Here is a 26,577-nt window from a genome sequence, read left to right as displayed (position 1 = left end):
AGCCAGGGACGATCCTTATTAGCGTCTGAGATCTGATGAGATTAGGCTTGCCTGGGCTTTCCAGGCCACGACACCACTATCTATAGTTCTGAAATATATAAACTGGTTTGGTAAGTTTGGCATATCTGCCTGGCATTGCTTTAACTATTGCAAAATATTGTGCTCTTTGTTTCACTCCCAGTGGTAACAGTCATCTTAAATATAACTGCAAAATTACAATTTCTTTCAGGTTTGATATTTCTTAATTGCAAATGTCAGACCACCTCTACTGTGAGAGTGAATATAATGTACACTGTTGTTGCTATTGTTATCTCTTTTATAGTCTGACATTATACACCAGAGTGTATTTGAATTAATTCACACAGAAGACAGACCAGAATTCCAGCGCCAGCTTCACTGGGCTCTTAATCCAACTCAGTCTACAGATTCTGGACAAATGATAGAAGGTAAGAGAGGCTGTCCATAGCAAATAATTAAATATTTATTTTGCTAATATCCAGTGCTTTTTTTTGTTTTAAAAGAGGTGGCCTCTACTTATATATGTTGAGCTGTGTTCTGCCAGTTCCCTCCCTCCCTCTGCAGATCCCTACTAGGCTGTTCCTGAGGGCCCAGTAAACCACAGGAACCACATTTTTGAGAGCTCTGTAGGCTGCAGCAGATGAGAGGGATTGCTGCTGCCCTGGCTTAAGAAAAGGGAACTCAATTTTTCTTAACGGTGTGGCTGGACACAGGCCGTTAGCTGGTAATCCTTCCACAACCCTGTGAAGTAGATCAGTTCTATTATCTCCAGTTTTTTAACAGCGGTGTGAGAGGCTGTGGTGTGCCTAACTTAAGGCTACCTGTTACTTGCCCTTCCAAATGTGCACTAAACTCTTCTATTTGCTGGCAGAATTGCCAACTGATGAGGAAAAAAACCTGACCCAATAAGAGGTGGATCTGCAGAAAGTAGGCAAAGCCTTTTTATGATGTGGAAATCAGCCTCCATTTCTGCAGACTCAGCTGCTCTTGACAACATAGGCGCAGGAGCTGTTCAAAAAGTTAGCTCAATTTGTGAACATACCTTGAGAAGGAGCTCAAAAGCTTAACTCAAATGTTAATCTTTTGCTTTAAGAGGAAGGAAACTCACTTCTGCCCAACATGGGAAGGAGGGGAGTAGGTAATGGACTGATGCTTCTTCCTTCTCTGCTGTGCTTTTCCTCCGTTTCCTTCCCTCTGCCCTAGTTCGTGGGGCAGCAGCTGCTTGTCTGCCTGGGACCATGGCAGCTCACCTCATTGCCTGGACGGCCTTTCCCGTACTGGCCTCTTCATCTGCCTAGCCTTCCATTCCTCCACAAGGGAGGGAGGAAGAGCAGGCGACCTCCAGCTGCTTCATCACTGACTCCCCCTCCATCTAGTCTCTCCCCCTGCAAGCTCCACAGCCACTACCAGGCTCCTCACCCACCCAGCTGATGGGGCAGTTGCTGTTTCTTACCTGCCTGGGAAACCCATGGAAACCTGCTCCATCACCTGGCTTGCTGTCACTTGGCTTACCTGTGCTCCATAAAGGAGGGAGTCAGAGAGTAGGCACCTCCTTACCCAACCAGCTCTTAGGGTGGCAGTGGATGGGCTCCTTCTTCCACAGGCTCAAGGTCTGCCAGGTCAATGTCTGCCACCTGCAGCAGCTCAGCTTGTGGTGCACCCAGGTCTGTGCACCTGCCCTAGCTGGGGCAGCTTGAGTCCTTGCAAGCCCACCCCAGCAGCTCTATACATGCCTGCCCCAACCTACCACCTCTCTCTTTCTCTGGCTGATTGGGGCAGGCCAGCACATGAGGATGAGGACTTGGGAGAACCTTGAACAGAGGTGCTCCCTCTTTTCACTGCTGGTACTCAGTACTGGTGCATACAACCCCCCCCAAAAAAGCCCCGTAAATACCCATTTTAGGTTGAAAATTTGCAGGGCTTGTTTCTCACACTGAAAAGTGATACTTTGCAAGGCGTAACGTTTTGTATGAAAGAGCATTTGGCCATTGCTGCAAAATTAAGATTCCTCCCCACTTTTGGAGCACCCATTTGAAGAGGGAAGAGCAGTCATGCGATAATGACTTATTTAAAGGACATGAGAAAATCCTACTGCTGTAGGATCAGATGAGTACTGCAGATGAGGCGAACATTTTTGCCTCTGTTTAATTGCCCCCCTGAAAGACTGCCAAAATGGGAATGCCTTATTGAGGCAGGACTATTTCAGGGCAACTTCCCACTCTCCATTGGGCTCAGCTCTATTTGTTTGATACTATTTGTGTTATTGGTGTATTAAAAATTGAAGAGAATTGGGTATCAATTCCGTGGAATTCCATTTCATACAGCTTGACAAAACTGAATATAATGAGAAGGAAAATTAAGTTTGGGAGAGCCAGCGTGGTGTGGTGGTTAAGAATGGTGGTTTGGAGAGGTGGAGTCTGATCTGGAGAACCAGGTTTGATGCCCCACTCCACATGAGTGGCAGAGGCTAATCTGGTGAACTGGATTTGTTTCTCCACTCCTACTCACGAAGCCAGCTGGGTGACCTTGGGCAAGTCACAGCTTTCTCAGCTTCACCTGCCTCACGGGGAGACTGTTGGGGGGAGGGGGAGGGAAGATGATTGTAAGCCGATTTGATTCTCCCTTAAATGGCAGAGAAAGTCAGCATATAAAAACTAACTCCTCCTCCTCTCCTTCCTTCCTTCCTTCCTCTTTCTTCTTATTATGGTTCATTATGATTATTTTAGCTTGAAAGCTCTGCTATCAGGCAGCTTGTTTCACAGCTAGAACCTTTTGCCCAGATAGTCAACTGTTTATGTTTTACTGCGTACCTTTAAGGATACCCTTTGTTTGTGTTCTTGTTCAATATAGAATTTGAAATATTCTTAAGGAAGAGTTGCTTTTGCAGGACTAGAGTAGGTGTTTCTCTGAAAGAGGTTTTTTAATTACTCTTTACTATAGGAGATAATGGCTTTTCACAGTCAGCAACCTATTATAACCCAGAACAGCTACCTCCAGAGAATTCTTCGTTTATGGAACGAAACTTCATCTGCAGATTACGTTGCCTCCTGGATAATTCTTCTGGCTTCTTGGTAAGAGTTTCAAGAGGAAGAAACTTTGATGTGTTTAAATAAATACATATTTGGTTTTGGGACTCTTTTTAATGATAGCCCATGGCAACATGTCTATTTTTTTAAAATGTGAATTAAATATGAAATTCATTAAACTTCAGCATTATTGGTACAGTAGTAAGATGGTTATAGATTTGTTTTTGAATGAAATCTAAAATTATAGTGGCGTCACTTCTCCATGATCTACCCACCTGATTAAATGTGTGAGAAAAACAGGGACAAGTACACCATATAGATACAACTGGTTTTCTTTTTCTGAAGGCCATGAATTTTCAAGGGAGATTAAAGTTTCTTCATGGTCAGAACAAGAAGGGTAAAGATGGAGCTTCTATATCTCCTCAGTTGGCTTTATTTGCTGTAGCCAGTCCTCTTCAGCCTCCTTCCATCCTTGAAATACGTACCAAAAACTTCATCTTCCGAACAAAGCACAAACTGGACTTCACACCTATAGGATGTGATGCAAAGTAAGTGCAACATTTCATTGATAAATTATGCCTTGTGTTAGTAATATTAGCTGGAATAAGCTGTTAGTAGAAGTAGATAAAGTAGAGATTTATTGTTGATAAAAAGCTTTGATCCAACTTTTAGGGGGCCGAATGTTTTGGAATAGGGCATTTTTCTAGCATTTGTGTCTCTGTCGTCTCCCACATGGTGTATTGTGTTATTGTAGTTAGGATGATTCCTTGATCTTTCTGGAAAGGAAGTAAGGGATTTTCATTTTGGATGGCTTTCAGCTTTTTGTTCTCTGTTTGCCCAGCTTGGGTTACAAATGTTGCTGTTGTATAAAATATTGGGTTTTTTTTGCTGTGAACCATTGTGAAAGATGTCATAAATACATTATAAATGATTAAATCCCTTTTACAGAGGACGAATTGTGCTGGGTTACACCGAAGCAGAACTGTGCATGAGAGGAACAGGATATCAGTTTATCCATGCAGCTGATATGCTTTATTGTGCTGAGAATCACGTCCGAAGTAAGAAGTGTTATGCTGACCTATAAAACAGAAAAATCTTTGCCAAGATAAATTCTGAAATGTATCTTAAATTAATCGTTTCTGAAAAAACAAGAGCTTTCCTGCAGAAATTGTTTTCGACTAAGCATTGAGCTGATGTTAGAAAATGCACTATTTTAAAATTTTCAAGTGGATTCCTTTAGCTTTATTCTCCATGTTCCTGTCACATCTCACCCTTTGTAATATGTCTTCTGTGCCTCTCTTGCTGCTAGTTCAGCAGTTTGCTCAAGCAGATTGACTACTTTTTGAGAGATTTTTTTTCCAAGTCTAAATTTAGGTTGTACTCTGACCTTGATATAGTTAGATTCTTTTTGTCAGAAGCCTTATTTCAGTGTATACACCTCTGTTGAAAGGGTGTGTTTTTTCCTTGACCTATATAATGTTTGGCAATGCTGTCTTCCTGCTAGAAGATGTATTGACGTTGTCTGTTTTGATAAAAGCTAAAAAGCCTTTTCCCAGAAAAAGGGAAATTGCCATTACAAAGGTAAATGATTGGCTCCTACTTAAATATCACCCCTCCAAAAGGCTTCATGTGGTTGCAACTAATCTGTGAGTTTCCAAAATTATTTTCTCTTAAATTAAGAAATGGTGTACGTGCCTATGGTTCTGCAGCATAGCAGAATTCAAGTATAAGAAATATTTATTTCAGAAACTTGTGAATTAGGTGATGTGTAACAGAACAAATATACTTTTCTATATAAATTTTCTGTATAAATCTGTAAAGTTAGTTTGGGAAAAATTAACTGTATTTGACACTTCTGATTTTAGTGATAAAGACAGGAGAAAGTGGCATGACTGTATTTAGACTTCTTACCAAAGAAAATCGATGGGCCTGGGTTCAAGCAAATGCACGCCTGGTTTACAAAAATGGAAGACCAGATTATATTATTGCCACTCAGAGACCTATTACGTAAGTATTCTTCGAGACAGGTTTGGTAGACCTTAAATTTTCCAGTCAGTCTTGATCATAGGTGCTTTTCACGGGGAGGAAAGTGTACTTGGTTTCTCTACTGTGGCTGCTGATATAGCACAGCAGCTATAGCATTTCTGCATGGCAGCTTTCCCTGTGTTTCCCCTGCCCCATTCCCTCCTGTATACTAAGGGGGCCTTTTTGGTTGCTGTTTATTTTAAACAGCCATTGACTTGTGGTTATGGCATGGTAACCATATGTACGTCAGAAAGAATTCCCAGGTTTCATTAACTGAAAGGCATCTCTCTCTAATGAGAAGAGCTGGAGGCTGACTCTTTGATGAAAGCTACTAATAAAGAGGACCGGATAGACAGCTTGTTACAACATTATGATACTACAAGGAGGGATCCCTCATCAGCTGGGAGTCAACTTTTGATGGCTGCAGGTAGCCTGTTCCTGCAGATACATAAAACAGTTTGCAAATAGCCAAAGACCCCATTGATTAATTGACTCCCTGATCACCACCGGCGAACAAGAAGCTAGCTGAACTGGCAGGTGTCTGAGCATGCTTAGTGAACATGGACCTCAAAATATAGTAATAATTGATTGGCTCTGAAAGTTCTATTTCAGTAAGAGAGGAGCATTGCTCAGGCAAACTTGCTGCTTCTACCAGGAGAAGGCTTTGTGAGCTGGTGGAAGGCCCTTCTGTTAGGGGAACAAACCTTATGATCCATCACATTATCCCCTTGTAAAATATTTTGAAAATAAAATTTAGTATTTAGGTCTTCGTGACTAATTTAACATTGTATGTAAACTATATGTAAAATCTCTCACCTTTTGAAGATTGGTTTTAAAAATATGGTTCTATATTGCAATTACTATAGTAAACTTTCTACCTTTGACATTCTGTGATTTAGAGATGAAGAAGGGTCAGAGCACTTACGGAAGCGAAACATGAAGCTGCCCTTCATGTTCGCTACAGGTGAGGCCGTCTTATATGAAATGACATTTCCTCAGCTTGGATTAATGGATTCTTCTCAAGCAAAGGCTAAAAGCGGCTTTGGAAAAGGAGCAGCCTCCAAGGCTGCGCAACCCAAAGACTCTGTTGATCCCAGCTCGCTTTTGGGAGCAATGATGCAGCAGGATGAATCTGTGTACCGCTGCCCACCTGCTTCCAACAAAATTTCTTTTGAGAAGAACATTTTTACAGATGCCAGGGATGAACTGGGTAATGCCATTGCCAGTGATTGGCAGGATAATATTGTGCCAGTGGGAAATAGCAGCATTCCCAAACAAGAGCAGATTTCGTGTCCACAGAACAATAACTTGATGCTTTCTGAAGACAGTGCGGGGCTCTTTCAGGATAACAAGAACAGTGAATTGTATCACATCATGAAAACACTGGGCATTGACTTCGAAGATCTAAAATATTTTCAGCAGGATGAAGAATTTTTTAAAAATGAACTTTCTGGTGTGGATGATATTAGAGACATAGACATTACTGATGAAATCTTGACCTACGTTCAGGATTCCTTAAATAAGACTGACCTTTTGTATTCAGGGTGCCAGCAGCAACAGCCCATGGTTCAGAACTCTAGCTGCTTAATGCAGCAGCAATTGGAGCAACACCCACCAGTGGCAGAACAAAGGCAGCTGTGTCAGAAGATGAAGCACATGCAGGTCAATGGGATGTTCACAAACTGGAACTCAGTCAGCAGCATGCCTCTTAATGCTTCACAGCAACAGTCTCTCCCGTGTGTCTTTTCTGGCATGCAAGAATTAACTCAGGAGTTCCCTTGCAAGTCTGAAGTCAACACTGCAACGTATGCATGTCGGCAAGAGTTTATTCCTTACAAGCACCCCACGAACGTGTCCCAAGTTTCAGATTTCGCACAGATAGATTTTCCAGTAGGAAGTTTTGACAGAGCAACGTATTCAGGTTCTTCTGGCTTGGAGGATTTTCTCGGTTGTTTGCAGCAAGTCCCTGAAAGTCAAGATTGTGGAATAAATTCTCAGCCGGTTATAGTAACTCCTCAGACATGCTATGCTGGTGCTGTATCAATGTACCAGTGTGTTTCTGAAATGCAGACTGACTGCACAGAACAAATGCAGTATAATCCCGTGGTGGCTGGACAGCAAACATTGCTAAGCAAGGTATGGCATTTGAATTGTTAAAATAATCTTGACATTTGAAAGGCACTTTCTATAGATAACCATTTTCCATATACTCTGCATTGCACAAATTAACTGTCTTTGGTGTATCTGCTCCCCCACCCCACTACTTCAGTATCCTCAGAACTAGAGGTACTTTAAAATTGTAAAGGGGGGGCTTCCTAAATAAATTTGGAGTTGAGGGAAGGCAAATATTGTTTTGTTTGCTAGAAGTCACTGCAGAAACTTAGTTCTGATGCTTTTCAATTTAATATTAAACTGTAGTAATGAATGCAGAAGAACATATGGAAGTGTGTACACATTATCGTGGTTAGTACTTCATATTAACTTCAGAACCATGAAAAAATCTATACTTAAGAACTTCTGGTTGAACGTAGACTGCATCATTAGTATTCTTACTGGCTTCACATTATCCATCAACAAGTTTTAAGTTAGAAATCAGAAAGCATAATACTTTCTGCCATAGGGTCATGTTGATATTATGATCTCAGCCTTTTAATCCTGTTAAAATTTCTGTACATATGAATAAGGAACAGGTTTGACTTCCTTTTGGTAAGGGTTAGTGTACAAAGAGAGAACTGGTCACTTTGGACAAAAAGGAAATATTGATTTAGTAGTAGCTTGTTGCTTTTAATATAGAGTATATAGTTAGAAGTGTAGTTCTTCTGGCTTTACAATGTTTCACATTTTTTGGTTTGGAATGCAACAGTGGCTGCCTTCAAGTAATGATATTTATCTCTGGTAGTTCTCTGGCTCATCCAGTTCGGTGCTGCTTAATTGGGCACTTTACTGAGCTTTTGTTCTGGGTCTGTAACAGTCTGCAACTTATCGTTATTTGTAGGCAGTTCCACGAATGATGGTGTCTCCCGTAGTATCTTAGAAGAGTGTTTCAGACAAGCTTCATTCCTAGTTAGTCACTAAACAAAGTATATAAATGCCACAATATTTCTCTTTCCTTGGAGACTTGTCAAAGCCCTAGAATCTTGGAAGTACAGCTGGATATTTTTATTTTGATAGCTAGGGTAAGTCAGGGAGGAAAAACTGGACAGCTAGTCCCCCCCCCCCCCCCGGTGATGTATGAATATGTCTGCATGTCCTGTCGTCAATGTAAAATTTCCTCATAAGTCCTTTCCTTAGCTTGCCGTTCTGTATCAGATCTCTTGCTTATCTTGGAGTACAAATCCAAATTCTCCATCTTCATGAAGGTTTCTTCCTCACATACTTGCCAGACGTGGGAGTAGGAATGAGATTGTGTTGAACCTATGGGCATCTTTCTTGCTTTCTCTGGACTGGGTCATAGTGCGTATTACCTTCCTACAAACAACAACTATCAATTGAGCAAACACATTTGTCTTAATTTGTTTCATTGAAATTGGACTTCACACTGTAAAAGTAAGCATTGTTGGTTCAGTTCAAGAAACACTTAGACTTAATGATGCTTGAAAACTGAACCACATTTGAGGTTTTGTTTGCCTGCCTATTACTGAGGCATTTATGTTTCATGTGTGCATTTTTTGAGTCACCGCAGTGGGGTTGACATGCTCTGTATGAGTAGGATAGTGGAAAGGCTAGAAAATGTTAAAAGAAGACACAGAATAAACCAGTATTATCTAGAAGCCAATAAAATAAAATCATGAGAGAAAGAAGAACTGTATGTGCGTGAAGTCTTTGGAGCCCATGTGGGTTCAGTGATGTCTAAGCCCTAAACAAAATATGTGCAAGCATGACCCTGGCTTGTCCTTGTAAGCTCCCTCCATTTCCCCCTTATATGTGGAGAGCAGTTGGCGATTTTTTAATTACAGAAGTTTTCACTGTAACTCCAGCTTGTTCAGCATCCACATTTGGACATCATGACAAATTGGAATTAGATTGAAGACTTCTGAAAACAGGAACTCTTCAGTCACTCTCGATATGTGAGAGGAAGGAGAGGGGAAAGTGCATAAACACAAGAAGCCAGGTTTGTGTCCATTATGAGCAAACCTCTGTTTTGGACATCTGGATGCAGCATAAGTCTTTATCTGAACTCTGATTACGGTACCATGAAACAATTGGAATTCCTGAGCATATCTCGCCTCCTGTTGTCTCTGATACTTGTCCTTTATCACAGGCCCTGATCAAACTATTTAAATTACTATCACAGTAATGGAACAGTAATGTAATGCTGTGTAATTGAGCCTACATTAAAACTCAGATCATGGTTGTACAGTTTGAATCTCTTGTTGTAAAGGTTAATGACTTAGAATTGAATAGGCATACTTCAGCACAATTTGGAGAAGATGCTTGTATAGCACTTGGCTGCCCTCCTTTTGCCTGTATTTCATGCTATTAATCATCCTGGACCACAGATACTAAAGCTCTTCCTGGAACCCGTACTTTGTAAGAATGTATACTGTTAGTTCCTCTGGAAGAATCTCGTGCTTTACTCTTAAATAGTCTTAAGGGGTTTGCCAATGTTCATCTGCCGCTTATGTCTTATTTTAGTTTTATACATCATGTGTCTGTAATGTATCTAATTAGAGTGATGTCATTATGTTTCTGTTTAAATTGTACTGCAGAACCTTGTATTTAATGAAGCTGAATTTTCTGCATTTTGGGTGGTCGCAATAATTTATAATCACTTTTGAGCCCACATAATGGTGGTGTTTTTTGATGTACAAGCACTGTTATCACAGCTTGGGGAGTTCTTTGTGGGGCCTGAAATGAACTTGAAAAGGCTTTCAGCTTAAGAGTCTCATTAAAGGAAGGGAAATGAATGTTTGGATGAAGTGGTGGAACTGTACATCTTGCATTATTTTCCTTATAAAGGAAAATATGAGAGTAAGATCCTTCCCTAGCTACACAGGAGAGCAACATTTCAAGAGTGAAAGAACTGCTCATCGTTACATAATGTGCTGTTATGACAGAAAGTTAACCGTCTCTTCAGTAGAGTTTCTGACTGTTACCCAAATTGGTCTACATGTGATGGTCCTGCTAACATGGAGCAAACACGGGTATTTGGGGCACTTTTGAGAGAGAGAGATTTTTTAAAAATAAGAAAGGGATCTAGCCTGTGTATATCAAGGGCCAGATTCAGACCTACACTCAGAAGAACGAGGGGGGATACGCATTAAAACATTTCTTTTAAATTTAATAAACAAAAAACAGACCAAATTAAGTTAAGGAATTTTCAGAGCAAACTTGGAGTTACAGAAGGGGAAATGCACAGTGATTAATACCACACCGAATCTTTCCCTGGAAAAGAATTACCTGCCAACTGAGGAGTAAAACTAAAAAGGGAGAAAAACCAGACATGCAAGCCTGATCTTAGAAAGAAAGGAGAGGAGGTTGTCCTCAGCAAAGATAAACCAGAATCAGAAGATGAAACTGACAAGGTAGGAGAAGAAAGTGCAGGTCCATGGAGCAAAAAAGCAAGAGGACTACTGTAGAATTAGAGTAACTGGATGAGTCCTGAACCGGCTACGAAGAGTGGGGCTGATGGATAACTCCTTATTCTCTTTTGGCTGAGACTAAGGAGAGGGGGGGGGGGTGTTGGCCTGCTGAGCTGCAATTTACCACTACCAGGCATAGTAAAATGTATGACTCTATTGGGACTTCCTCGGTTCCAAGGTCAGAACTGAATCTCAGTTGATCTCGGCTCTGATCCCTCTTGCTATTGCCTCGTTCTAAAAGCTGTCACAATGACACAGCAGCCTCAGTTCCACCACCTTGCTACAGTCTCTCAGCACTGATGTTTAATCCTAAAGGGCTTTCAACACAGGTGCTGTTTCAAGCAGAGGCAAGGCTAGCTATGGCCATCTCCATGCGGAACTCGGAACAGATCAGCGAGTATGCTTTTTGGAGGCAAGTCTCAGCAGTTTGCCTCTCCTCTCAGTTCCATGATAGCCTTCAGAACCATCAGTGATGGTTTGAGGCTCCTTGGCTGCTTCTGTTTTTTCAATACCGATGATGAACCTCCATCTTAATCTAAGCCCAGCCCTTGACCTTGGGCAAGTCACGCTCTCTCAGCCTCACCTACCTCACAGGGTGTCTGTTGTGTGGAGGGGAAGGGAAGGTGATTGTAAGTCGGCTTGATTCCGCCTGAAGTGGTAGAGAAAGTTGGCATATAAAAACCAACTCTTCTTCTTTGTAGGCATTTTTTTCTGTCCATTTTATGAATGCCCAGGCTCCCTTCTTCCTACCAGGGAACGGCACTGACTCTCCTCAGGATTCTCAATCTCACTACATCTTCTGGGAGAGAATTCTTACTTCAGCTGGGTTCAGACTGTTTCTGGAGTCAATCCTATGTGACACTATTTGTAGTGTGGTATAGTGGTTAGAGTGTTGGGCTAGGGAGACGCAGGTTCAAATGCCATTCTGTCCGAAAAAAATTGCTTGTGACCTTGGAACCATCACATTCTCTCAACCTGACCTGCCTCACAGGGTTCTGGTGGGGATGGAATGGAAAAGTGTAAAATGTTATAAGCCACCTTGAGGCATTATTGAGACAGATAAACTCCATACCCATCTTTTTAAAGGATATCTTATGCTTCTACTCAAAACAGATGCCTCATGGGATTAAGTCTTTGACATATAAACTCCCATTAAATTGGCTGCTGTTGCAGCCTCTGCTACCATCCTTTAGCAAATATATGCTTGATTCCAGTAGTCATCTCTATTGTTAATGGCCTGCAGGTTAACTAGTGCTTCATCTCTAATTCAGCCACTGCACAATGTGAGTGCTGTTAACTCAGCCTGGGTGGGAAGAGGAATTTCTCTGCTGCACTTTCTCTTCTAGCTGCTAATTAACAGGTCAATATGGCCCTTCTATTATCCCCTTGAAGGGAACTAGACACACCATTTTAACCCCATGTGGTGTTATAAATTGAGGCCATTCAGCATCTCCAATGACAGTTTGTCCCTGCCTATAATAAAATAGCCCAGTGACACTAACATTCATTTTACGGTGAGCATTTGTCAGTCTAACTAACTTCTTCAGATATCCATGTGTCTCACAGCTTATGCCTGTGGTGTATGTGACAAGTCTGTTTCTTTTAGACTGCCCTAGCCCTGACCTGGATGGCCCAGGCTAGCCTGATCTCGTCAGATCTCAGAAGCTAAGCAAGGTCAGCCCTGGTTAGTATTTGGATGGGAGACCACCAAGGAATACCAGGATTGCTGTGCAAAGGAAGGCACTGGCAAACCACCTCTGTTAGTCTCTTGCCATAAAAACCCCCAAAAGGGGTTGCCATAAGTCGGCTGCGACTTGACGGCACTTTACACACACACACTCCATGCTAGGAATCAGTGTTGAAAAGAAAGGACCAGGTTGTTACTGTGGTTCCATGGGCTATGAATTCTTCAGTTCAGTTGGACGACATTCTGTGGGGAGTATCAGGTTTGCTGTCAGATCCTTAAGAGTTGCCTCGTCTTCCCCTCCTTCAAATAACATGTCTCGGGGTTGTGCTCACATTTTTTCCTTATTGAAGATGCCAGTTTCCATCCTTGGCATCTCCTACTGAAAAAATCTCTGGTAATTAGACTTGTCAAAAATCTTTTAAATTTCTTCACTCTGTGATGATTTACTCTACAAGAGAAAGTAAAAATTCTGTGGTCTATCTTACCACTCACAGGTTTCCTATTATTCTTTTCACATCTATGTCACTTTGTGGGCTCAGACCCAAGATTTTCCCTCTCTCTTCTCTGAGGGGAGGTTGCCTGTCTTCCCATTAATTGGACCATTCAGTTCAGTACTTCCCTGGGACAGAAAAAGGGTGCTAGTTTGAGTTATTCATATGTGTTAAGGAGGGCACCTGGAAAGGCCTATGTTTGGGCCATTTGCTTGGCTGCCATATTCATAGGCCTCTCTACCCTTCCAGCAGAGACTTCCTTTGCCATTGGGGGCGGAAGCTGCCAGTGGCAGAATTCCAACATTCCCCTTTGTTTAGGATTATGCCTTGGCTGTTTTTACAAAATGCACAGGGATTAGGGAAGCCCATGTGAGGCTGCTATATTGTTTTCCTTGCTCTGTTGATGGTTGGTTGTCGATCCTTTCCAGGGCAACCCTTTTTTATCCTACTGATTGAGTTTTCCTTTGCCTTTCTCAGTCTTTACTTGATCCCTAGTTTACTAAGATGGTTTGCTTTTTTTTTTTGCTTCCACAGTTGCAGTTTATTGCATTTTTATGTACTATATATAATGCTTCTCCCCCCCCCCCTTCTCACTTTGCTGAGTGGCTCCTTTCTTCTTATTTTCCCCCAGTCTGTTCCCTAGAGGTAAAAATGTACATAGATACATTATGACCCAGCTTAGGCTGCAGAAGAACTGGCAGCCCTTCGTTGGTGTATGTCTGAATATGGTACACGTGAGGCTGATATGAATTCACAACATATAAACTGTTTTATTTCACTCCCACGAGGAAATGGTCAAATCAGACTGAAAGGTTTCAGTTTTAAGCTTGGCAGGGGAAAAGACAACAGGAATGAGGGAAACTTTGTATAACTATATACAATAGATAGTTTGTCACAAAACTGTAGCTGTTTGGTTCTACAGACAGGTGTTTGTAACTGTTAAAACAGATCATCTTGCTGTCTCTACTTAGATAAACAGGCCCAAGCTCAATTGACACAAAATTGCTAAAGTCTGCTGAGGCACTTGATACTTGACAGGGATCACCCCTCTTTCCTAGGAGCTGTTTCCCTTTGGGAAGGATTACTGGTTCCACTTCCCTATTTCAGGATCCTTCCAGATCCTTCCTACCTCTTTACTACCCCCACCTTCCTTCCTAACCAACACTCTCAACTGATCTCTCTTAGGTAAAACAGTAGAATGCTTCCTGAATCCCCTGTCCGTCAGTGTTTTCAGATGGATATAACACATCTGGAGTTAGCTGTCCGTCACACCAGGATGTGATACCATGACAGACTTTGGTAATTGTGGGGTGAGGGCCTCAGGGGGCATCACTACTGTGTCATTAAAAACTTAACTGGGCAGCATTCTCTTTCAAAACATTTATTCGAAAATATTAGTTACTGTAACAGTGCACTTTTCCTTTCGTGTGGTTCTCTGCTCCTCTGTTCTAACAGAATTGAATTCTCATCCACAGAGGTCTTTTATGATAAGTGCCCCCAAATAATTTGTTGTATTGTTGACCAGCTGTTTTAGTCCAAGAAAGCTCCACTTTTCAAGATGGCGAAGACTGATCCTCATCTTGAATGCCTCCTTTGCTTGGGGGAAGGCCACATTCCTGCAACTTGTAAAAGTTGCTCCAAACTTACTAACAAGGCCCTGAGGGTTCGGTCGACTCGCCTGCTATCTCATCTCTACAAGGAGTCTCTTCGTCAACGAAGTAAATCTGCTGAGCCTGGTCCTTTGACCGGTAAGCCACATTCAGAAGCGGGAACCTCAACAAAAAAATCCAAGCGGAGTGGTCCTTCTAAGAAGCCCTCTTTGGTCATTGTTCAACGGCAAAGTTTACTGCCCCGGGTTCGCAAGATGGCCGCGGTTCTTCGTGCCATGCGTCCCGCTCCAGATTGCCCCGGCGCCGATCACCTTCCCATTCGCCAAAGTCTCTTCAACGCCGATCGCCCTCGTCATCTCCTCGACGCCGATCTTAAGCCACTCATCCATCGGTGTTGCTCGCCTCCGACGTAGCTGCGCAGCAGCCCATTACTATCGAGGATTCGCCTCCTCATTCCCTGGCTACCCCCTCGGTTCCATGTCCGAGCAGGGCCCAGGAAGACTCGGCTGAGTTTAAACAGCACCTCCTTCATCTCTACAAAGATGTGCCTCCGGTGCTTACAAAGTCCCCACGAACTGATGATAAGGGGCCTCGGGCAGAACCTGCAGAGCTCCAGGATGGTGTCGTCCAGCCACCCCCCCCCCCCCCGTGAGCACCCAACAGGACTCCCGACGGTCAGTCGAAAAGACCCAGGTGGAGTCTCCGAAAGGTTCGTCCCATTTCGAACCTGGCCAACGGCCTCGGCGTCGATCAACTTCTCGACGCCACTCTCGAAGCCCAGCTTCGTCCAGATCCAGTCGGTGTCGGTCTACTTCGCGCCGTCGCCGCCCTACCCCTCGGAGCCGATCCTCCTGTCGACGTCGATCCACCCGTCGGAGTCGATCTGTCTCCTATAGACGCTGGTCATCCTCTTGTCGGAGCCGATCCCATCGTCGGAGCTGATCTGTTCATCGTCGGCGCCGATCTACCTCTCGCCGCTCCCAATCTCACTGATCTTCATCCAGACAGTCATCTACCGGACATAACTGTTCACTCCGCTCACGTACTCCAGCCATTCAGAAACGCCGTTCAGCATCCAAACAGTCAATCACCAGACATAGCCATTCACTTCGCTCACACAGTCCAGTTATTCAGAGGCACTGTTACTCCTCTAGGAGCCGGTCTCCCTCTTGTCGGCGCCGAGATGTTTCTCGACGCCAATATCCTACTCCTTCAGTTTATTCGAGCTCTTTGGTCGACCGTCGCTGTCACCGTCGCTCCCGTTCACGTTCGCCTTCTGGAGGCTGTCATCGGCATCGACACACGCTGTCTCGCCATTCTGATGATCACTCCAAAAATTCTGTCCGTCCAAGGCAAGCGTCGCTTCGCAAGCCTCCTCTATCCAGGTCTCCTTCTATATCAAGGGACACTGATCATTCCGAATATGACGCCTTCTTCTCTCCTGGTTCGGATGAGGATGAGGAATCCCACGCTTCGGTTCCCTCACCTGAGGACACTGTTGGGGACTCTAAACCGGTTTCTCCTACGGGAGATGTTCGCTTATACGCGGAACAATTAATCCGCATGGCGAAGGCTCTTAAAATTGATTTTAAACCGGAGGATTCTGGTCCTATAGATGATATTATGGATATCCTCCATAGCCCTGATGTGGGCCCGGTGGCCCTTCCTATGATAAAAAGCATTCTAGAAGTGGTCCGTACCAACTGGGCTAAGCCTGCCTCAGTCCCCTCATCCACCAAAAGGGTAGAGAATCTATATAAGATTTGCAGGGAAGGTGGAGAATACCTTTACCAGCATCCCCCTCCTAATTCTGTAATAGTGGAGGCATTGCCTGGTAAATATAGGTCAGGAGCACATTTCTCTCTGCAGGATAGAGAGGGTCGTAAACTGGATGCCCTTGCTAGAAAAAATTATACTTTTAGTGCGGTAGGCCTCCGCATTTCCAATTTCCTTGTGGTCATGGCCAGATATCAATACTCCCTTTGGGATCGTGTATCCCCTCAAATTTCCATCCTTCCTGACGACCAGCGCCCTTTGGCGGTAGCCATTCAGTTCGAGGGCATGTCTTTAGCAAGACAGCAGCTCATGGTGGCTCGCCACGTGGCGGACTCGTCCAGTAAAGCCATTGCTTCCGCCATAGTCATTCGCAGACACGCTTGGCTATGTCAATCTGCGCTCCCCTATGATACTAGGTCACGTATCGAGTACCTTCCGTTCGAAGGGACGTCCTTATTCAGCGACCAAACAGATACTTTCCTAGATCGCTTGAAAAAGAATTAAAAAAAAATGCAAAGTCTCTAGGGATTACCCCTCAGACGCCCGATTTTAAGCGGCATTACTTTGGCCGACAAGCCAACCAGTCTTCCTGCCCACATCGTTTCCAGGGTTCTTTTACACAGCCTTCATTTCACCCTTCCTTTCCTTGCCCTCAACTCGAAAGGAAGTTCCAAAACAAACCCAGGGTCCGCAAAGGCCTCAGAGGGTCTCCGGGCCGTTTCAACAAGCCGAAGCAGGCATGACTATACATGTCTGTTTATTTTCATGATCGCCTGTCTGCTTTCTACCATGCTTGGTTTTCGATTACCAATGATGTCTGGGTTCTGAAAATAATAAATGTTGGTTACTTCATAGTTTGATATGCTACCTCCACATAGGCCCATGGGCCGCTCTCCAACACCAGCCCCTGACTTACTTGTACAAGAGATTGACAGTCTCCTCTCTAAGGGGGCTATTTCAGAGGTTCCATCTTCCGACCAGAACTGCGGGTTTTACTCCCGCTTTTTTTGTGTGGATAAAAAGGGGGGAAGCGCCCTATCCTGGATCTCCAGGACCTTAATGCCTTTATTAAGACCAGAAAATTCCGTATGCTCTCGCTCCCAGAAGTCCTTCCCCTCCTGGACAGGCATATGTGGTTCCCGGTGTTAGATCTCCATGATGCTTACTTCCACATCACGATTCACACAGAGTGTCGCCAATACCTGAGGTTTGAATGTAACGGTAAATGTTACCAGTACAATGTGTTGCCTTTTGGGTTGTCCACGGCCCCCAGGACCTTTACAAAGTGCTTTGCGGTTGTAGTAGCTCACCTTGCCCTGAAGGGTTGTGTAATATTTCCCTACCTCGACGATTGGTTAATCGTGGGTCCGTCTCAGTGGGAGTTGGCCACACAAGTGGATTTAGTCCTTTCCGTCCTTAACAATCTGTGTCTTTTAGTTAATTTTTCCAAGTCCAAACTTGTCCCTGCACAAGTACAGACTTTCATTGGAGTGCGTTTGGATGCTGAGCAAGCCAGGGCCTTCCTTCCTGTACAAAGAGGTCGCGCCATTCAGAAACTAGTGGCTAGGTTCACTAAGAAACAGTTTCAGACAGCCTATCATATACAACAGCTGTTAGGCCTCATGGCCTCCCCCCCGGCCGTGGTGGAGCTTGCACGGCTCCGTATGCGCCCGCTCCAAAACTGGTTCCTCCGGGCGTTCAGGCTCAATGTTGATTCCCAGTACAAACGCCTGTCTATTCCCAGATACGTCATTGCCTCCCTGCAATGGTGGCCGCATGATGTTAATATCCTCTCAGGCGTCCCCTTTCATTGTCTTTCCCCTGAGAGGCACCTGTTCACAGATGCTTCCCTTTCAGGATGGGGGGCTCATTGTGGTAACCTTACATCACGGGGTACATGGTCGCACTTAGAATCCCGGTTGCACATAAATGTATTGGAACTTCATGCCATCCGTCTCGCTCTGTCTTCATTCACAGGGCACCTGGATGGACATCACATTCAGATCGCTACGGACAGCTCCACCGCCCAGTATTATATAAACAAGTAGGGCGGCACAGGGTCCGTTTCGCTCTCCAAAGAGGCCAGCGACATTTGGGAATGGGCCATAGCTCACCATGCCACTCTCGTGGCGATTCACATCGCAGGCAAGAGCAACACGTTAGCGGATGCTCTGAGTCGCCTTCCCAATCAAATGCATGAGCTCACCTTAAGCAACGACTGTCTCCACCAAATATTCCATCAGTGGGGTTACCCGCACATAGACCTTTTTGCCACACACCTCAACTCCGTGTGTCACAGGTTTTATTCGAGGGCGGGAGCCAGCCCAGGCTCACTGGGGGATGCCTTTCAAGCAATTTGGAACAGGCTCTTTTCTATCTCTTTCCCCCGTTCCCTCTACTTCACAAGGTCCTAGCCAAGTTAAACCACAACAAGACAGATGCCATCATTGTCACTCCCTTTAGCCCAGGAGGTCGTGGTTCGCAGTGCTCATGTCACTTGTGCAAGGGAACTACATCCTTCTCCCGAAGGATCCCTCCCACTTCCCCCCAGACCTACAACTCACTGCCTGGAGGGTGCAGCCCCAGGGCAGTGGTCTGACAGAGTAGCTAAGGTCTTACTGCACTCCTTGAAGTCCTCCACACGGCGATCCTATGATGCTAAATGGAGACATTTTTCTAATTGGGCTAAGGTCAAAGATGTTTCACCAATTACTTGCCCACTGTCTACTGTGTTTGATTATCTGCCATCCCTCAAAGATGATGGTTTATCTAATTCATCCATTAAAGTTTACTTAGCCGCAATTTCGGCTTTTCACCCAGATATTGACTCCTTCTCAGTTTTTTCTCATCCCCTTTCCAAAAAGTTTTTGAGAGGTCTCACTAATTTGTATCCTCCCGTCACTCCACTCGTTCCTCAGTGGAGTCTATCCTTAGTCCTTTCAGACCTCCATTTGAGCCGTTAGCCACCTGTGAAATGGCTCTACTATCGTTTAAGGCAGCCTTTCGGTTGCAATTACCTCGGCAAGGAGGGTAAGCGACTTATCAGCGCTGTCACATTCCCCTCCTTATACCAAGTTCCATTCGGATAGGGTGATATTGAAGCCAAAGATCTCCTTTTTACCTAAGGTTGTATCAGCCTTCCACCTTACACAGGACATTGTCCTCCCTGTTATTTTCCCTCACCCATCCTCCGATGCTGATAGAGCGTTACACTCCCTCGAAGTCCGAAGAGCCCTCCTTTTTTTACATTAAGAGGTCTCAGAACTTTCGTAGGGACGATAACCTTTTTGTTTGCTTCGGGGGACACCGTAAAGGTCGTCGTGCTTCTCCTCAGACCCTCTCGAGGTGGATCACGTCAACCATCAGATTGGCCTATGATCTTGCTCACCAAGAATGCCCTCCTATGATTAAAACACATTCTACCAAAGCGTATGTGGCTTCCATCGCCTTTTCGTCCAAGATAGATCTCCGGGACATCTGTAAGGCTGCCACCTGGTCAACGCCCTCCATGTTTATGAAACACTTCACTGTGGATGTGGACTCAGCGAGAGATGCAGCCGTGGGACATGCCGTACTGCAGTCTTTATTTCGGTGACTGTCCCATACCCACCGCCCTGGTAAGCGAGCTCGCTACTCTCCCAATGTGGGACTGCATAGAAGCCACGCAGATGAAAAACAGAGTTTCACTTACCTGTAACTGTTGTTCATCTGGTGGATCTTCTATGCAGGCACACATCCCTCCCTCCTTCCCTGCTGTGGGACCTCCACGCTAGACCAGTGATTGGTTCTGTGGCGGCAGGTTGGAGAACTGGAGGGAAGAGTGCTCCCTCCCCCTTGGGTCATGTGACTGATGGGCGGGGAGATTGCATGCCCCAAGGGGAGGGGGAGCACTCTCTTAGATTTTGCTAGAAGCTGACAAATCTTATCCGTGGCTGGCCTGCGCCTGCACAGTCCCAATGTGTGCCTGCATAGAAGATCCACCAGATGAACAACAGTTACAGGTAAGTGAAACTCTGTTTTTTTATAGTGCCGCTCTGGGTAGGGAAATGTTCCTGTAAATATTTTATGTTTGGTCAAAGGACCGTAATAAACAATTTATTATAATAATTTGTTTATCATCCTTAAATATATGCTTTTAAGCAGAATTGCTTTGATAAATTCCCTGGATTTCCTGTTTTTAAATAATAATAAAAGAGAAACTCAATTTGTTGCTCTTCATTAATGCTGATAATTACGCTTTTGCCTCACCTCTAAGATGGTCAGTGTAGCAGGTTTTTGCGGTACAAGTTGGTGAGCTGTGTCTGCTTTTCAGATCGGTTCAAGCCATGGTAGTTGAAACCTAAAAAACCTAAACCTAAAAATAAAGTGAGAGGAGCATGTGCACCCTATCATAAATCAGACGTGAACTTATTAGACAAATGAAAGGCTGTACTTGGAATACATACACAAGGCTGCTGACGATCTGAAGTAATGTTTTGGAGCAGGAATCTATAGAAGGTAGAATCATAGAGTTGGAAGGGACCACCAGGGTCATCTAGTCCAACCCCCTGCACAATGCTGGAAATGCACAACTACCTCCCCCACACATCCCCAGTGCCCAGAAGATGGCCAAGATGCCATCTTTCAGCTTTTCCTGTCTTTGTCCTTGCTTTTCTAAAAGCTGAGGCACTAAGGTCAGAGAATCAACCCCCTATTCCTCCTTTTGTTTTCCCAACAGTTTATACTACGATTAAGCTAAAGAGGAAAGGATGGTGTTTTGCTAAACATATCCCCCAATTTGTAGCTATCATTTTGGCCTATTGTTTTATCCAATCAGAAACAAAAGGAAACATTGCCTTTGCACAGGTGTGAATTTATGGTACGTAGACAGGGCAGTGTTTCCTGCCCTCGTTCTGGATTAATTTAATGGTGCTGTCATATAGTTGAATCTGACTGCATGATGATGCAACATCTTCATGCTTACCTGTATGACCCTTAATAGTCTGAATTTATCATAGGAAGAAGCCCATTTCTTTCTTTCTTTTTAATGGTGCCAGAGCTCTAGGTAAAGGTAAGAAGATAAGCAAAAGGTTTGTGCTGTGGAACACAGGCAGGATGCTTCTGCAGTCATCTTGTTTGTAGGCTTCCTAGAGGTACCTGGTTGGCCACTGTGCGAAGACTGTTGGACTTGATGGGCCTTGGTTTGATCCAGTATGGCTTTTCTTATTTTCTTATATTCTTTGTTTTGTTCTTGTTTGTCTGAAATTTGCACCACCTCCCTTCAAAACATCCCCATTTAGCCTCAGAAGCTGAAAATTTGCTCATATTTACCTCTTATAACTGTTGACATTGTTCAGAACTGGTCACTATTTCTGTACGGGTGCTAAGATTGCCTTTTACCACATCATCTGTTTTGGTTTTTAATTTGCTGTGTTCCCACAGTCTCAGCCTGAGGGGCTTGTATTGTCAGAAGTAACAAATAGACCTAAAATAGTTTCCAGCCAGTACACAGTTTTGTGAACAAGAAGGCCACCTTTGTTTTCATAATTTGTGAAAGCTTAGTCTTTCCCCTTCCGTTGGGCAGGAGTTGTGTCTCCTATGCAGCCCCTCCCCCCCTTGCTCCACTTCCCTTAACGGGAGATCATGCAAGTTCAGACTAAGAGCTTGCTAGGGGGTATTTCAGTGAAGTGTCAGATTTTTCCATCATTCTTTCTCTGTAACTAGGAGAATAAAATTTTAGAACCTTGACAGTGCTGATTAAGAGGTCTAGATTCAAAGCTACTCTCCCCCCCACCCCATGATGGAATACTTAATAAAAAAAACTACTTTGCACATCTGCAGGCAAATTTCAAAAACGGTTTAATAAGAAAAGCCATTCTCAAAATAATGCTTGGCTTATAGTGGCAAACGGCCCTTTTTAGAATGGAAAGGCTTCCATATCTATGCTAACTAGAGAGAAATGGAGGGAGAAACAAGGGAGGAGACTGTGATGAAGTCTGGAGGAAATATACTGAGTTTTTGGCTACATGCTGTCAAAAGCAGGTCTTGTTTCTTTGTCCTGCAAAGTTGGAGCTGTTGTTTTTTTTACTGTCAAATTAAATGCTCTTCCATGACTTTATATCTGTGTCTCTGTGCGCTGTGCTTATCAGCTTGTAAGGAACATATGCAAAACAGTAGTATGTTTTTCTCATCAATATTAATTTTGCATATATAATGTCAAAGGATGATAGAATACACGGACCTCTTGGTTAATGCTGTAAATAAAATGCATTTGAGAAACATACTGTCATGACTTTCAAGGTTCTTATTTAACTTTGACTATATAATGTAGTATCACTTATGGATTTATGCTTCTCGTCAAGTCTAAGTACAGTACACACTCATAACATCAGCAGAACATATGTTTATGGAAGACTTATATTTGTATTTCTTCAAAAGAGAATATGATGCTTTCAATGTAGAGCAAGTGTTTATGTAAGAATCCAGATGGCTTACTAGCTGTAAAGATACTTACATGCCTTTTCTGCAGAACACTAACACAACCATTGTTATATTTTGACTGGATTAAAGTAAACTTGAAAGTAAAAACCTTGAGGAAATATACAAGTGTACCATTAGGTTGTTTAGTATTTCATTGTAAAGCTGCATTTGTAGTATTTTATTATACTGGCTTGCTGATATTTACAATCCAGTGAACCTAACAGCTAATTCAGGGCTCTTGGAGGGGTTAGACTTCTTTGCAATCAACAGCTAATGGTTAATAACTTCTAGCCTGAGGCTGGCTGAACAGGGTTGGAAAGGGGCCTGGAAAACCTTTCGAACCTGATCATAGAAGCAGAAAAATACCAGAATTGTACTTAACTCAAACTTCCAGTATTCAGCTAAAAACCACAATTGACTTCAATTGCCTATAGATGCAGAGTGGCATCTCTGTATATGATGAGATCATTTGCACTGGAAAACAGAGTGAAAACTCAGTTTGATTTTATTCCTTGTAACTTTGATAACCAAATTACTTCCTTGGTGCTCCTCAGCTAATTAGAGTTCTAGGTGTGAGCTGTTGGATTCCAGCAACCAATCGATGTGTTTTCTTGCTAGTGCTCTGTGGTAATGTGGGAAGCTAGGTGACTGCATGCTGCAACAGCTCAGAGAGCTTCTGGCCTTTGAAAGAAGAGGAAGCCTACTCCTTCCCTGTCTTCATTCCTAGAAAAGAGAGAGGGCTTTGTTTTCACACTTGCTCCATGGGGCTCAACCTCTGCCCTTACAAAGGGCTTTCAGACCCCCTAGGAAACCATCAGTGATCACCAGACACCAGTTAGCAAAACACTGGTCTAGAAGAAAACACACAAGCTATGAATAGGTTGCTGAGGTACACCTCAAGAATCCTACTTTATAGGGGCTGGAATCCAAAGGACCATTCAAAATCTGCGACCTGCAAACAGAATTATTTCAGCTCCCTCTCCCTGCACCAATCTTCTGGGTTTCCCTAAAATCTGCCTCAAACAGTCAGGGAAAGATTTGAGATGACATTCTATGAAATACAAGGCTCTAAGATTCTTTGTAACATATTTGCAGGACATTTGTAATTCCTGGTTGAGTAGTGAAAAGTAAATTATTTACTTTGCTTGGTTGTGAATATTTAGTATTAAATAGAGAGCCATTTCTGTTTAATAAAGTCTTGCCTCTTTTTCAGTTCCAGAACAATTTTAATGGAGGAAGCCTGAATGATGCATATCCACCACAATTAGATGTCGTCAGCACCCAGCCTAGCACACACCTCCAGCCTATTCATCACCCAGCAGAATCCAGATCTTTCTCAGATTTGGCATCCAGTGGTTTTATGTAATTCAAGAGCAAAGTACTGCATTTATGTAATTCAAGAGCAAAATCATGACTGGATTATTAAAAACCCAGAATGGAGTTTGAAGTGGTTGCACATATTATGCATTCATAAAGGATTTGTTGTCATCCAAAACATAATATTAAGAGGGGTGGAAGCTGGAGTTGCAATCTAGGCCTAAAGTGTGCGTGGTAATCTTCAGAAATTGAAAATATGCACTAGTGCACTGTTATGTACTGCATCACATTGTAGAGCATAAGATAAGGCAAATGGTTTTATTGTTTTGAAGAAGAAAAAAATAGGCACTTTGACAAACTTATTTGGAGTGGCATGAGAAAAGAGTTTTCTTTGATTTTCAAAGGCTTTTAAAATAAAGTCAGTGTTTCAAACAGAACGAGTAAAGTACTCAATTTTATTGCATACTATTTCTTTCCTTTAGTTGTTTCCTTTGTTTACTATTTTTTAGCTTCTGTTTTCACATCACATTTCAGGTTCTAGCACTTTAATAGAAAGTTCAGTACAAGGAATTTGATATGCAACTTTTTGGTTTGTGTACAACCAAATCCATTCCTCATTTGTGGTTAGCCTTAAGTGCCTCACAACTTCGCTACCTTATTTCTGAAAGGAGCATGTAGAGGAGGGGAATCACTCTAAACCTAATCATTTATACTTTGCGGCAGTTCAGTAGCTACTTCGTTTTGTTTTTTTTTTAAAAGCAGTGTATTCATTCTAAGTCAGTATTCACTTATCTTGAATTTCAGATAATTCTCTATATGGTGAGTTTTTACATGGTCAAAGACTGAAATTTTGTTTTATGTTTTTCTTCGTTTTTCAGGTAGAACAGGGTAAAAACAAATATCTTGTAGGAGAAAATTTTTCCTCAGGATTAGCTATGAATCTCAAATAATGAACAAAACATGTGCCTTATCTTGTGTTACAGTACTTATTAAATGGTCTTTTTAAAAATGGCAAGGCTGCTCTATGCAAATACTTCCTTTAAAATGGGTATTGAGAGGTTAATTTTTAAAAACTAGAAAGCAGTGTCTCAATAGTAAATAGTACTAAAATTTACTTTTGTACAGATTTCTACACCGAGGGTCATATTTTGATTGGCTGCTGCTTTTCAGCTGTTGAGATGGGAAAGAGGGTCTGCTGATACTAAATATCCCTGATAAATTGCACTCTAAAGGAAAAAAGCTATCTTTCTATGTATGTGAATTCACTTTCACAGTCTTTTGTTCAAAAAACGAGTCTGAAAATTTATTTTAGTTCAAATTTAGAAAGAGAATCCTTGTAATAAAAAAGGATGTTTTGAACTTTTTTTGGGGGGGGGGGGAAACAAATTGGAAAATTATGTTTGGAGTTTTATCTGAGGAGTGTTAGAACTGTAGACACCAATGTTTGGTGGTTCATAGTAGTTTAAACAGGAGGGCGGAAATGTGTATATGTTCATATAATTGCATACTCTTACATGCTATATGGTTCATATGTAATAAGCACTATAAATGTCTTTGTAAAATCTATACCAATTAATTTTGAAGCGTTATACTATATAAAATGTTTATTACATACATTATATATAATGTAAATAGTGTAGATGCTTTAAAAAGAGGAGAAACAAAAATAAACCATGCCTTACAGTGTGGCGGTTACATTTTTCATGAAAAAAACAGCTACTCAAGGTTTTTAAAACTTAACCAAACAAAGCAAATAATATTTGTAAGGACATGGCTGTGTATTAGTGGGGGAAACCATTTGTTGGTCAGTTCATTTAAGTTGATGGGTAACTAGTGATACTGAGAATATAGACTTGGTTTCCTGCTGCTCTTTTCTCCACCTGTGTCAATGCACAGTTAAATTTTGTTTCCTGTAGTTTGTAATTTGCACTTATGGAAAAAGTGGTAGAACACTTCATAGAATTTCAAATGTAGAATTCTATCACTACTTTAAAAACGTTAAAGACAATACCTTTCAATTACATAGTATTTTTTAGTAACAGATGTAAAGAAGTGTAATGATTTGGGCCATTAGTCCCAAAGTATTTAAGACTTTGGCTATCACTAAATGTAATAGATTAGCAGTAACTTGATTCTTCCTGAATTTTTAATGTACTGTTGTTTTTAAACAGTTTCTGTAGTATATTTTTGTGTGTTTTTTTTTACAAAAATAATGTTAACAATCAGTTATAGAAATGCTGTAAAACTTAAAGGTTCAAAGGGATGATGTACATTTTTTCAGAAAAATACAAAAAAATCCAACAAATCAAGACTTGTGTATATATCATGTTGCTTCTGCTAAACCAAAATATCCCATCACCAAGTGCCAAGGGTGCAGGACAAACTGGTGTGCTGCCTTATTGTAAGCTAGTTTAATTTTGTTGTATGCATAATATCAGCTTGTTTTCTGAATAACTGCACTTACATGCTATAAACTGGTGTATTGGTAGTGCACTGTTTATCTAAACCAAGGTATTCTTCTCAAAAGGGATGTTTATTATCCTGCCCCACACAATTACTTCCCCCATTCCAAGCAAATAAGCACCT

At 42.5% G+C, this 26,577-nt stretch overlaps 1 protein-coding gene across 2 annotated transcripts in view; it reads left to right on the top strand.

The window, feature by feature from the left end:
- AHR (aryl hydrocarbon receptor) overlaps positions 1–24,127 on the top strand; it is a 66,086-nt gene extending 41,959 nt beyond the window's left edge. Inside the window, exons 5-11 of one of the 2 annotated variants that reach the window (XM_056857340.1) lie at positions 323–446; positions 2,959–3,089; positions 3,390–3,592; positions 3,993–4,102; positions 4,910–5,051; positions 5,969–7,205; positions 23,894–24,127. In XM_056857340.1, coding sequence (XP_056713318.1) covers positions 323–446; positions 2,959–3,089; positions 3,390–3,592; positions 3,993–4,102; positions 4,910–5,051; positions 5,969–7,205; positions 23,894–24,040 — 2,094 coding nt within the window. In that variant the 3' untranslated portion in view covers positions 24,041–24,127. Of the gene's footprint in view, positions 1–322; positions 447–2,958; positions 3,090–3,389; positions 3,593–3,992; positions 4,103–4,909; positions 5,052–5,968; positions 7,206–23,887 lie in introns of both variants that reach the window. The other variant, XM_056857339.1, reaches the window with a different exon arrangement.
- Positions 24,128–26,577: the final 2,450 nt, after the last annotated feature.

Source organism: Euleptes europaea, chromosome 11, assembly GCF_029931775.1.
Source record: "Euleptes europaea isolate rEulEur1 chromosome 11, rEulEur1.hap1, whole genome shotgun sequence".
Lineage (NCBI taxonomy): Eukaryota > Metazoa > Chordata > Lepidosauria > Squamata > Sphaerodactylidae > Euleptes > Euleptes europaea.
The sequence above is the reverse complement of the archived record's forward strand: the minus strand, read 5'-3'. Positions and strand labels throughout refer to the sequence as shown.